This window comes from Pelophylax lessonae, assembly GCF_965119305.1.
Source record: "Pelophylax lessonae genome assembly, chromosome: 5".
Taxonomy (NCBI): domain Eukaryota; kingdom Metazoa; phylum Chordata; class Amphibia; order Anura; family Ranidae; genus Pelophylax; species Pelophylax lessonae.
Window position 1 is genome coordinate 233,784,135 of NC_138772.1, and position 14,414 is coordinate 233,798,548.

Sequence of the window (14,414 nt, forward strand, 5' to 3'; positions counted from 1 at the left end):
GTATTGAATTGTATTGTAACTGTATTGTCTTCCCTTATATTGTAAAGCGCTGCACAAACGATATAAATCCTGTATAATAATAATAACTATGGTAGCCAATCAGAGGCTACCACAATGATCAGATGACCCAGAATCGGGATTATTGATAGTTAGTACGGGACTCGGGGCTCTTGTAGGACCTTGGTCTCTGTGCTGAAAGCTTGCTGTGCGTATATGAACATATATGCGGCCCCACAGCAAAAAACCCAGTCCAATGAGGCCACATATATGTGTTATGACGGTGTGAGGGAGTTAAATACAACCTTTCTTAACCAGAGTTTCTCCAGAGGTTGCTAGGGGTTCCTGGTACCTCTCATAATTTTCAGAGGGTGCTAGAGTAGATGGCCAGGCATTCTGAAGGCAATTCTGACACCTTCTAAATGTGAATTTTTTCACTTTTTTTCATTTTGCATGTAAATGTCTTGGCTTGTGGATGTGGTGTGGCCCCATCCCCATAAATGCATCCTTTTTGACAGTGATTACTGCCTGCCAAATTTACAGGGGGTATAATTTTTGTTGTGGGAGGTGTACAACCCTGGGCCGAAGACCGGAATCTGCCGACGCGTTGTATCACAGCATGAACGTGACTTTCTCAAGGGAGATGATTTTGATCCCTTGAGAAAGTCACGTTCATGCTATGATGCAAGTCCTTGGATTTCATTGCCTTGCCGCTGCCACGCTACTATATGCTGTTTACACTAATCCTAAATGTGAGTGCATTCATTTATACTTATGGTTTGAATAAATGTTTTTTAAACGTACTACACCATGAAGTGTCTCCTTTTATCGTTGGTTTGAGCTCCAAACCCTACTTAGGATTTCACCCTTTGATGCTTTGATGCTGGCTTTCCAATAAGGACATAAAGAGTCTGCCTTAAAGGAACCATCACTGGACCCCTATCCCTACAGTGGAGACCTTGTTACCTTTGGTACAAACACTCATTTAGAGTGTCTTGGAGGTGAGTGGCCATTTCACTCATTTATGGATTTTAGCTCACCACCACAGCGTAATTAGTTTCCCGCACCATAGGAGTTTCTCGCACTTCTGGCAATATTTCTTCACCAGCACTTTCTCTATGAACTTTTTTGTTCTTCACGAACTGATGAACATTTTTCAACGTTTTTTATCTTCATTCATATTTATTTTTTATGATACTTTCACCCAAACTTTTTATTTGGGCGCTATTGTTTATATCTTGATTATTTATCAAATTGTCACTGTTTACCACTGTGATCATCTATACTGTGCACTATTATCACTTTTAGTGGGTTCAGACCAATTTCTCTCTTTTTTCTCATTTATTGGATCTGACCCCTTTTTATAGCACGGTGCACTTTATGAGTTCACTTTCACCACATCTTTTCTCAGTGATTCTTTTTTCATCACGTTATATTATTGTGGTTATTATACACAATTTTTGCACTATGCACCTTACCACTTTTTGATACTATTTCAGCATTATTTTGTGATATTTATTCTATCTATATTGCTGTTTATTTTTATTATGGTATACTTGCACTTATTGTCACTGTGCACATTACTGTTCACCTATTTACATTGATTTGCTGTTGCTTTGCTTGTTCTTAGATATGTATTCATATTTATTCCTGTGATTTTTATATATATTGGGGGTGATTGAGCGTCGTTTCTATTTATTATTTTACTTTCCTTTATGTATGTGGAGACACTGCTAGAATATTCGCTGCTAATCTTTGGGCCCCTATTGTTTCAGTTATTCTTACTTTATTTTACTCTTACTCTATTTAATTTCTTTTATCCTTTTACTACATCTGGTTGATGGTCAGCGCATAGGCTTATCCTACTTTTTTAATGGGGAAATTTGCTTTGATATAAGAGTGCTTTGGAGCTTTGGATTACAAGCATGTTTCCGGAATAAATTATGCTCGCAATCCAAGGTTTAACTGTGTGTGTGTGTATATATATATATATATATATACACATACACACACACAGGGCTTTTTTTCTTAGAGAGTGGGTGCAGGATTTCTCCCCTTATGAGTCACTCCTTGCCTCCTCCCTCTACCCACATTTCAGGTCCCTTGGTTCCACCCCCTATTCCCAGTACTGGCCCTTTTAGAGAGTACAGAACCAAGTATTACTTTGTGGTGCTAATGAATTTGTATGGACTTTGGTAATCATAACAAGAAAATCAGTAAAATATATTCCCTGCACCCAGCAACAATAGACCCCCCAACAACAATGGACCAGACCCCAGCAATAATATATACCCCAGCAACAACAGACCCACCCAGCAACAGTAGATCCCCCACAGCAACAAAGACCCGACCCCAGAAACCATAGATGCCCCGCAACACTAGGCCCCCACAACCAACAATGTACCCCACCTCAGCAACAATAGATCCCATCAACAATAGACCCACCCCAGCAATAATAGATAACCTCCCAGCAACACTAGATCCCCCACATAACATTCTACCCCTCAAGCACCATTGGACTGCCAGTTACAAAATACCCACCCAGTGACAATAGATACAGCCCAGCAACAAGATAACCCCAGCAACAACAACATATTCCCAGCAGCCAGCATCAATAGACCCTCCAGCAGCCAGCAACAATGGACCTCTCCCTCAACAACTGACCCCCTAGCAACAGTAGACCCCCACACAAAAATAGATTCCTGCCAGCATTAATAGACCGCAGCACACTCCAGCACCTCTTGACATTACATACATTTAGTGCTGGAGGTGCAGGAACTGCGTTCCCCCATGTTCTCGCTGAAAAAAAATGTCCTATATATATATATATATATATATATATATATATATATATATACCAGCCCAAGGTTCAGGCAAACTGCACAGCTAGATGTTTTTGACCCCCATTACTGCAGGAGATGTAACGCCTGGTCAATAACTCTTGTCTGAACACCTGCTATTCAGACATTAAAAGTGGAGCAGCAGTACAAGAATTAAGTCATCACCTTGCTATATCCTGCAGTCAGCAAATGCATACCACTGAACCTGATGCTTTCCTAATACTGGCCCTTCCTTTCTCAGTCTTTAGTACAAGAGATAACCGTGGTCTGACAGGCAGAAAAGAAAAAACAGGTACTTACATTAGCTGCATACATGTCATGCTTTTTTATTATTACATAGCTAATTTAATTTTTTTTTTTTTTGTTCTGGCTGGAGTTTGCCATTAAAAAGTAGCTGATAACAACTGTTACTGTTCAGAGTTGGAATTGATGCTGTAGAAATGAAGCCTTAAGGGCAAAGCAGTTCTAATACAAAAAAACCCTTAATGGCTAGAGGTTTTAATATTTTCAGTTATAGATAAAATAGTGGAAAGAGCCAGGGGTTCATGTTATTATGGACCTTCCCTCAGTTCCACACATTCTTGGACTGCAGATGCAGGGAGAGTGGTATATGCTTATTTGTGTGCATGCATGTGAATGTGTGTATGTGTGACTTAAAGCGGTAGTATACTCCGCTTTTTAACTTTTATCTACAGGTAAGCCTATAATAAGGCTTACCTGCAGGTAAAATTAATATATCCTAAACCTGCACGGTTTAGGAGATATTCGCCCTGCATGCAGCCGCTGACACCAGCGGCGCATGCGCTCTAAAGGTCCGGCGGACCTTCAGAGCTCCTTGCCGGAAAGTGAACTCCCACGCGCATACCCGGGAGTGACGTCATCGCGGCTACAGCCACTCACAGCGCCGGAGCCACCGAACCCGGAAGAGACGCAGAGGGAAGATGTCAGTTGCCTCAGCGGTGTCCGGGCGACCGTGTCGGGGCTTCGTTCTAATGTAAGTATTTTATAATGAGCTAGTATGCGATGCATACTAGCTCATTATGCCTTTGTCCTGCAGGGTTTGTTTTTTTGAGGATACAACCGCTTTAAGAGCTGGTTCACACTTATGCGAGTGCGGGAAGGCTGCGAATCCGCAGCCAGTTCCCGCATCGCACACGCACCCCCGGCAGTTCTCACTTCCATATGCGATACGCTGGGGGTGTCAATGTAATGTTAACGACACCCCCAGTTTGATCGCATATCGCAGTGCGATCGTGCAGTTCGCACAGGATCGGATCGCACAAGTGTGAACCGCTGTGCGATCCGATCCTGATGCGGCTAGAAAAAAGGGTCCCTGTGCGTGTTTGGTGCGGCTGCGGTGCAAATTTAGCCATACAAACTGTATGGCTAAACTCGCACCGCACAGCCGATCGCATGTAATGTCGGAGCAGTGCGCTCCGACATTACATGCGAACCCCGCACACGCACAAGTGTGAACCGGGGCTGAGTGTCCCTGAGTGTACAAACATACACATTTTATTTTTTCATTTCTCATGTACTCTATAAGTAAATATGCCCTTAATATGAATAACAAAATTATAATTGAATGAATCATAAAGCATTATCACATGCCATTATTTATAGAGTAATACAATTCTAAAAGATAAAATAGAAATACTAAACTTATTGGAAAATAAAAATGTAATATCTTTTCTAAGATGTTAACGTTTTTTTCTGTCAAGCTTTCAAATTAGATAGAATTTTGAGATATTGATTTTACATTATTTTGTTATTGTTCTTAGCATGTAATATGCTAATTACTAACACTGGCAAGTGTTCATGTGCACTAAAAATCTGTTGTGTAATTGAGGTTAATAATGCGCACAGGGTTGAACACCAAATGAGATTAAAAAGGAAGAAAAACTACAATTCTGTAGTTTTCAGATACAATAACTTGTGTTTTTGAAAGTCTCCATTCAACAGGACTTTATTGAAAGTGCGGCATGCTGTATATTTACCACTAAAACAGGGCTTACTGACATGAATGTATATTTGAAAGTACTGTGCCCTTTCCCTGCATTGCAAAACAGCAAACTGAATGAAATCACATTCACCGTAAATGTTCCCCAAGACGCTAGGAGCAAACAAGCAAACTCTCCCAGCACATGATCTCTGTCATTTGGCAGTAATCACGCGGCAATGCAGTGGTGCAAAGAAAAAACTGCTTAGCCATAAAATACTGTATCTGTCTACATTTATTGCTATATTGCAGCCAAGCACTTTGTAAAAATAAGAGAAAAAAAAAAAGATTAGGAACAAAATCGTTTAAAGCCATCTGACTGGAATGATTCCAATCAGGAAGGCACAATATATTACTGGTCATACAGGAGATCAATAGAGAGACTGTGTTGACAGCAATATGTAGCATTAGTGCACTGCATGCTAGATTCTTAGCAACATGATTGGTACTCTCTGACAGAGCAAATATTGAGCATTCTTATAGCCATAAATGTCCCAGCATTGTCCAGTGTCAGCTGTTCAAATGTATGGGGCTTTGTTGAAAATGGAAAGTGTTGTTGAAGTTCTAAGTGGGGTTTATTTTGGTTTGATTATCTACTTTGTCCAGAATTGAAAGCCCAAAATATGAACACAAATGGTTATTTTCTATGTTATGCTTTGGTAGAAAAATATCACAAAATAGACATCATCCTTCTACTGGAAAAGTAAACACAAAAACTGTAATGCAGTCTTCCAAAGACAATTAACATTTTAAGAAACCAAGCAAATTACTAGAAAGTAAAACTTACATATTTTTTTCAAGATAGCATGTTTTGCTCCACATTTCTATCAGCCATTACCCTAAACACAGTGAACTTTTTTTTTAAAGAAATTATTTCTGACAAACCATAGATGGATTATAGACCATGTAATGTTTTATATTAAAATGATGTATGGATGTGTTTTGTTCCCATGCTTTTCTTTCTATGCAAGGAACATTAAAAGAAAGCGTATATACACATATCAACCATTTTGCCCATGTCATGAGTAATGAATATATTTCCACTATGTTAGTTCTCAATTTACAAGATTTCACAAATAAACATAACTGTAGTACAATAATAAGGTATGCTTGACATACTCACAGCTCTAAGGCACATAGTAGCCAATATACATAGATCACAGAAAATGACATAGAACATTTGATGGTTACTCAATGTGATCCATGCACTGTACAAAAAAAGGTGACATATAAGTTGCTTTAGAACATGTAGTATTTTTTTAATGCAATGCCTAAAGCATTGTTCAACCACATGTTCATAAGTGGATTCCATTTTAACGAAATAAAATGTAGGAAATGTCAAAGAATAATGCAGTCACACAAACAATGAAAAACATTCACGCACATGCAGACGGATCTCTGTTAGTTTCTATTTTGTAAATAGACATGTATGGCGAGTGTGAATGACAGGTTAATTATCATTTATTTTAACACTGTATCATCATAAAGAAAACTGGTAAAAATGAAAAAATCTATTTCAAATATCTACATGTAAAATTGTAGGCAGTGAAAAAGCACTTTTTTTTTTGACAAAGAGTGTAGAATGATGTTATTTGTCAGAAATTACTGAATGCTTTGTTTAGTTACCACACACAAATTCACATATCAGACCATACAATACTGCTAAATAGCATTAGTCTTTTGTTGGTGTTGTTGTAACATGTTAAAACTTACTGGGCAGAGAAAAAACAAATATTTCCTTGCATCTTTTTTTTTAAAAATTGGAAACTGAAGCAATATCTAGGACCACTGATGAAGAAACACTGTGGCATTGGTGTAATATACACAATGCACTATTTTTTATCTTAATGTACATCAAATACTTTACAACAAAGCAGTAACAAAAAGCAAGAAATATCTTGCAGTAGAGAGGAACCGTAAATGCAGCTTGAAGCCTAATTCACAATGAGGATAGTAAACAAAATGTGAACTGTTCCCCATAGGTTGTGTAAACTTTCATCCTTGTGCTTTATGTGCCACCTATGCTACGTTCACCCACCACCTATCCTCATTCATTGTATGCCTGTGTGCCATACCCTGCATTTGTACTCCCAGTTGTCAATTAATTATACTCTGAGCTCACCACTCAAATAGTTGCAAACTATGTTACGTAGTTGCAGCTACCTTCTGTATTACAAAGTTGCAGCTACCTTCCATCTGCAAATTTAAACTTACCTGTTATTAATAAACATTAGCTTATCTTAATTACAATGTCCTATGAAGTATTAGTTTCCAATACATTAGCCTTCTAAAACACCATAACCAATTTCCACAACAGTAATTAGGGTCTTTCTAAGGAACAGGCTTAATAAACTAAATTTTTGCAAGGAAAATGTCTTAAGTCAGGCATGCACATGCACAGTTTCCTGGATTGGCGTCTCAAACCCAGGAGTCAGGGGAGGCCGGATAGTGGCTTGTTTCGTAGTTCAGTTCACTATAGGGGCGAGCCGCAGAATAAAAGTCAACATAGTTTCCAGTTGACTTTAATCCCAGATGCATATTGTACTCTGCTGCGGGAGGGCGGTGATGCACCTGATCCTCAAAGAAGGAATCATCATAATTTCTTGTTGAGTTCTGAAAAGGTTGATAGGCTTCAAAGTCTTTTCTACTAGATTCTTGTGGAACTGGTTGTGTAGAAATCTAAATATAAACATTTAAAATGAAAGAAGTTACATATATGGGAAATATTTACATTCAATTTAGGTGTATAACTTTTTCAAACAGCAATCAAAATAATTAATAACTCTGTAAATGTATCTTAATAGTGAGGAAAACAGAAAATTTGAAAATATTGCACATTCAAATCAAGGCTCTATGTACAAATGTAACATGTTTTTTGCACATGATGAATTAAAGGATAGGTTCACCTTTTGTAATATGCTACATGTTACACTCATATTCAGGGTGTAACATGTAACATATTAGAAATGTACCAACCCCCCCCCTCCCCCCCTTCTGGCTGTCAGCTTGTAGTTCTCAATGAACTATCACAGCACTGTTAAGTGCTGTGGTAGTTCGTTGATTCTTTCTGTCAATGAAAAACTGCCTGCCTGCATGATGCAGACAGCTTACACTAACAGTCTGCAGGAGACCTGCATGGCATCAGCACTCTGCTGATCATGGGTGCAATGCTTTTCAGGCTCCTAAAAAAATAAAATACCAAATGCACATTTTTTTACCTGCAAAAAAATCTGCATTTATTATTTTTTTTTAAAAGGTGAACTTATCCTTTAATCCAAGCACAGAATTCTTTTTTATTTTACTCTATATATATGTATGTTTATATTTTTAAGAACACTAATCTGTCTCCATTTTATACATTTTCTCAAATATCAATTATTAACTCAAGTATCTATTGGTTTAGTGAAGCATCTTTCAGATTTCATCAGATGTCTGACTTTTCACATCAAACCAAGGAAGACTGAATTGCATGTTGACATTTTTTTATTAATGATACATCACTTTATCCCAAGGGTGTGTGGTTTGGTGGAGACATAGGCTGAGGTCACTCTTTATGGTTTATTCATCTGGGATGGTCGGGAGTAGCTGCAATGCTTTCCTCTTTACAGTTGGCATGTTTAGTTTAGATTAGGAAATACATAAAAATAGTATTACACATGCATAGCTTTAGAATGGTCATTTTCTTGGTCAATCTTTTCAAGTCACTACAATAAGTGTAGAGTTAACCTTATTTATAAGTGCAACAACTAAGTGCATTCATATATCAGACTGTATTATTATGTATTATTATTATGTATGTATTGTTTAGTTCTCATTTAAATGTAAAAGTCCTCATTAAAAAGAATTGTGCACTGGAAATGAAAAATGATTTATTCAGTCTAAAAATGATTGGTTATGGTGACTATTTATGTCATGAACAAGCAGTATGAACAAAATCAAAAAGATCAAAGAAGATCGAAAACTACATTTAACATCTGACAAAGACAACAAGTGCCAGAACATCATTTACTGCATCCAAATATAGATGTTTAAATGACCTACATGCCCCAGGCATACTTTCCCTTCTCTATTCAAATACATTAACTGTGCTATCCTTATCTGTACCAACCTACACCAAATAATGGTAGGTAGTCTCAATTGGCAATGAGAATCTGAATATGGTTCAACTCTACCAAATGATTTTCCAGCTTGCTTTACAGGACACATAGAAGTGGGTTCATTTTCTCACACTAGGTGGAAATGCCCAGTAGCTCAAACATTTTTCACTATATTATACAATATAATTAACACAGTCTCAAATTCTTCTTTAAGAAAAAAAAGTGAAATCTGAAGAAGGCTCTTCTGAACTTGAAAACAACTTATGTTGACAAGAACTCAGTTTACACCTAACTAAGTCCATTCTTGGGCTTTAATAAATTGGGTAATGATGAATGAAAAATTGAAAGCCAGTAAACAGGCACTGTCACATGTAAAAAAAAAAAAAAAAAATATATATATATATATATATATATGGCAACCATGATTAAAAGAGAGAAAAAGAGATGTCCCCGACCAACACAATACAATTTATATGCTATTGCATAATTGAGCATCCTTTCCTTGACCATCCTCCCCCCAACTCCCATTACCCATGTAGGGGACTACCCCCTTCCTTATCTTTTTTCTTACTATTATTCCCTTGTGCTAGATCACCAGTTCATATCATTCCTCCAACACTAAACATATCACCGTTCTCCCAACTTTAATACCAACCATATCATCCTTCTCCCAACTTCATAGATTGCTCACCTAAACTGAATATTCTGTTACAGCCACAAGAAAAGCTCTGAAAAAAACCTACTTCAATGTTCATATAAGAAACAGTAGCACTTCTTATACCAACAAAAATGGATTACTGATGTCTACCAAACTAAATTTGATAACTGAATCATTTGGTAAGATACAACTGTGAATGTGCAAAATCAAAAATGTAATAAAAAATGACTGAACAAGAAAAAAGCACAGAGCACTTTTAGGACACTAATCTGATCAGCAGAATCTACAAAGTCAATACAAGTGAATACAAATACAAACTCCAGTCAAACTAACTTGCATGGCAGAGAGTAATTAGAGGTTACATTTTTTATTCCCTTACTTTTATGAAAAAGCCTGTAAAGCACCATTCAGGAATGCTCTGTGTGACTGGTTCTCCCAATCATATTTTAGACAGATTGTTCCCTAAATAAATGTAGGTGAGGTGGTGCTGAAATAATCCATTCTGATGGATTTGAACATTCACATTTTCTCTGATGGGGAAACTACCCATGCTCTGACTAAATGTGCCTGTTTGCTCTGTGGAAATGAAAAAAAAAATCAAGTATGAAACACTGCATTAGAACATTTAATATTTTCATATCATTCCATTCCAGCATTGAGAAAAAAACAAAAAAAAAAAAAAACAGAAAAATGGTTTAACCTTAAAATACGAAGGGGTTCTTTACTGTCAGAGCAGTAAGGATGTGGAATTCTCTTCCACAAGCAGTAGTATCAGCAGGGAGCATCGATAGCTTCAAAAAACTATTAGATGGGCACCTTAAAGACCACAACATAAGGGGGTAAACAATGTAAGGTTAACATCAAACACACACACACACATCATAGGTTGAACTGGATGGACTGATGTCTTTTTTCAACCTCATAAACTATGTAACTATGTAACACAAAAAGTCTGCTGTGTACAGAGCTCATTAACTCAAACCTTATAAAAAAAAAATAAAGTCAGAGCAACGTCTCCTCCACTTCCCCCAGACTGCTCCTGTATGAAGTTTTAGACAGATACTTCAAGGGGGTATCTCCAACTTCATGGAAAAAATAGTAAATAAAAAAAATATATATAACACATGTAAATGCAATAAAAGCCAAGGTATAAGAGGTATGGAACACCCCCAAAATATCACTTTCTGCTTTTGTGATTGGTTCACTGATATTCCTAGAGGTCTGCACAAAGATACAAGTGAGATTTTAGGCATCCTCTGCAACAAAAATGTAATTTTTCATGAGACACTGCCAAAGGGTTAATCACATCTAAAGGGGTGCAGACCTGGTAGTTTCCTCATTAGAACACTGCCAAGTGCATCAGCTGAATAATCATGAATAAATCACCATCATTCTGACTTAGGCCGCCCATACATGGGTAATATTTCGAATGAATTTTCTTTCGAAAATCTTATCCAAGAAATTTTATTTGGGGGCATGGCTGAACTGTTCATGTAGGCAGACGTGTCTCGCAACGGCTCCGCTATTCTGACGGCGATTATCCTGATTCTTAGATTCGTAAATCCGCAGCAATTGCTCGATCACTCCGCACCCGAGTCTGCCTTGCACCAGTGATGGTTCCTGGACCCCAGACTACCCATTCCGCCATGACCAAGAGGAAGGAGGAAGGGATTCCCACGGCCAAGCAGGCCTAAAATGGCGGCACCCCACTCCCTCAGCGAGCAGGCCACTACAAGCAGCCCACGGCATTGTCTAAGTTGGAGAAGTACGCTCACGATCCCGCTAAGCACAAGCCTCTCTCCACATCTGCAGCCTCCTCGCCCGGATCGCCGGCCGGTACCTTACCTTCCTCGGCAGCAATGTCGCCTCGGCATGAGAGAATGGATGCACCATCACAGGAGGCCGCAGTGAGTACTCAGTCGGGGCTGCTGGCGGGGGAAGGAGCTCCAGGTGGTGTTGACCCAGCTGAGCCTACCCTCCAGGATGTTTTGAATGCGGTGCATACCTACGGCATGTCCATTACCGAACCGGCCTGTTACACATTAGGCAGGACATGCAAAAGATCAGGGAGCGGGCCACAGCACTAGAGGGCAGGGTAAGCGCAGTTGAGGATGATTTACCCACTCTCATTCAAGATGTCAGAATGAATTCCTCTGGGGTTTCTGAGGCCATTAACCGGTTGGAAGATATGGAGAACCGGCTGCGCGGCAGTAATTTGCGTCTGGTGGGCATCCCTGAGAAATCGGAGGGTAAAACACCGGTGGAATTTATTGAACAATGGCTGCTTTCTACCTTTGGGAAGGACAATCTCTCCCCCTTCTTCTCTGTGGAGCGAGCACACAGGGTGCCTTTCAGAGCTCCGCCACCAGGGGGCCCTGATCGCCCATTTTTACTGAAACTGTTGCATTACAAGGACAGGGACATCATATTGAAACTTGCTTGACAACAACCTCACATGGAGATACAGGGCCAAGATTTCTATTTTCCCTGATTTTTCAGCCGCTTTACAGAAACAGCGGGCCAGGTTTACAGAAGTCAAGAAACGACTGCGAGCCATCCCGTTAGTATACTCCATGATGTACCCGGCAAAGCTTAGAGTGGTGGCGAATGGAACCGTTCACTTCTTTGAAAATCCTGCCTTGGCGTCTAACTGGCTGGATCGCCAGGAACGGCACCTTAGGGTGGCTGTGGAGTGATGATCCCTTCACGCAAATGTTGATTGACGATACGACTGGGTCTACTATTCCCCTTATAGGAACCACGATGCCATAACCTGGTTGAAGCACTGTGGCTTACTTGCTACCTTACTTCCTGGAGCCCTATATAAGGATGTTCACTGTTTCTGGGATTGTCTGAGTTCAGGCCCTCTTTTCCTACCCCCCCGCCCTATCTGGGCTTGTTAACTGTTCCCTGCGGGGCATGGATGGATGTCGCCTTGTTGGCTGTCCATCACAATGTTTTCTTGTTGTTTTTTTTTTTTGTCCTATTGTTTATTTTTTTCTAGATTTTTCTCTGGTGAACTTCACTACTGTGAACTGCCCGGTGCCTCTGCCTCCCAAACTCCAGGTACTTTTGTCCTCTTACTTTTACAAACTTTGGTGCTCTTCCATAGTTACATAGTTAGTGAGGTTGAAAAAAAGACATCAGTCCATCCAGTTCAACCTATGATGTGTGTGTGTGTTACCGTACATTGTATACCCCTGTATGTTGTGGTCTTTAAGGTGTCCATCTAATAGTTTTTTGAAACTATCAATGCTCCCTGCTGATACGACTGCTTGTGGAAGAGAATTCCACATCCTTACCACTCTTACAGTGAAGAACCCCTTAAGCACTTTAAGGTTAAACCGCCTTTCCTCAAGTTTTAGTGAGTGGCCACGTGTCTTATTGTATCTCCTTTCTCTGAATAGTTTGTTCCTTATGCTAGGGTCGCCAGTACAGTATTTGTACATTGATATCATATCCCCCCTCAATCATCTCTTCTCCAGAGAGAATAGGTTCAGTGCTTGTAGTCTTTCCTCATAGCTGATGTCCTCCATTCCCCTAATTATTTTTGTTGCCCTTCTCTGGACTTTCTCCAGTTCCAGCACATCCTTCCTGAGGACCGGTGCCCAGAACTGGACAGCATACTCCAGATGTGGCCGGACCCGAGTCTTGTAGAGTGGAAGAATAATCTCTTTATTTCTGGAGTGAATCCCCTTTTTTATACAACCCAGTATTCTGTTGGCTTTGCTTGCGGCGGCTTGGCATTGCTTGCCACTGCCAAGCCTGTTGTCTACCAGTACCCCCAGGTCCCTTTCCATCCTAGACTCACCCAGAGGTTCCCCCCCTAGTGAGTAGCTTGCTTTCTGGTTTCTGGCCCCCTAAGTGTATTACTTTACATTTTTCAACATTAAATCTCATCTGCCATGTAGTTGCCCACCCCGTTATTTTGTTCAGGTCTGCTTGCAAGATTTCCACATCCTGCATAGAAGATATTGGCAAGCCTAATTTAGTATCATCTGCAAATACTGAGATTGTACTAGATATCCCCTCCTCTAGATCATTTATGAATAAATTAAACAGGATTGGTCCCAGGACAGAACCCTGGGGGGACCCCACTTTCCACACCCGCCCAATCCGAGTACTCCCCATTAATCACCACCCTCTGTACTCTCCCCTGGAGCCAGTTCTCTATCCAGGTACTCACCTTATGGTCCATACCTACCTTCCTTAGTTTGTACAGTAAGCGTTTGTGGGGAACGGTGTCAAAGGCCTTTGCAAAGTCCAGATACACCACATCCACAGGCTTACCTTTATCTAAGTGGCAGCTCACTTCATCGTAGAAGGTTAATAGATTGGTTTGGCACGAACGATTTTTCATGAATCCATGCTGATTACTACTTATAATACCGTTTTCATTACTAAAGTCTTGTATGTGGTCCCTTATCATCCCCTCCAAAATTTTGCAGACTACTGATGTTAGGCTGACCGGCCTATAGTTCCCCCCCGGCTGGATGTCCTTCTGGACGGTGGCTCCCCTGCCTGTCTGTGGCCCGCTCTGGGCCATACTCACGTGTTAGGATTGAGTTCCCCTGCTGGTGACACTGTGTTGCCCTGGGCTGAATGCTGCACTTCCATTGTCCACCAGCAGGTGTCTCCCAGAAGCCAGCAGGCTTCTATGATCACCCAAACTGTGTTCAGCTGCCAGGTGGCTATTTAAGGCTGCTCCTCCCTTTCCCATGCACGTCACTATTTTGAATGCCTCCTTGCTGCCTGAACCAGTTGTCTGTGATCCTGATCCATCCCCTGATCTATCCTGTACCCCTTGCTCCTGCTCTCTGCCT

General features: G+C 40.1%; 1 protein-coding gene across 4 annotated transcripts in view; it reads right to left on the reverse strand.

The window, feature by feature from the left end:
* Positions 1–5,722: 5,722 nt before the first annotated feature.
* Positions 5,723–14,414, reverse strand: part of CTNND2 (catenin delta 2) — a 921,118-nt gene continuing 912,426 nt past the window's right edge. For 2 of the 4 annotated variants that reach the window (XM_082258174.1, XM_082258173.1), the window contains exon 22: positions 5,723–7,515. In XM_082258174.1, coding sequence (XP_082114300.1) covers positions 7,255–7,515 — 261 coding nt within the window. In that variant the 3' untranslated portion in view covers positions 5,723–7,254. The remainder of the gene's footprint in view (positions 7,516–14,414) is intronic. The other 2 variants (XM_082258172.1, XM_082258171.1) reach the window with 1 other exon arrangement.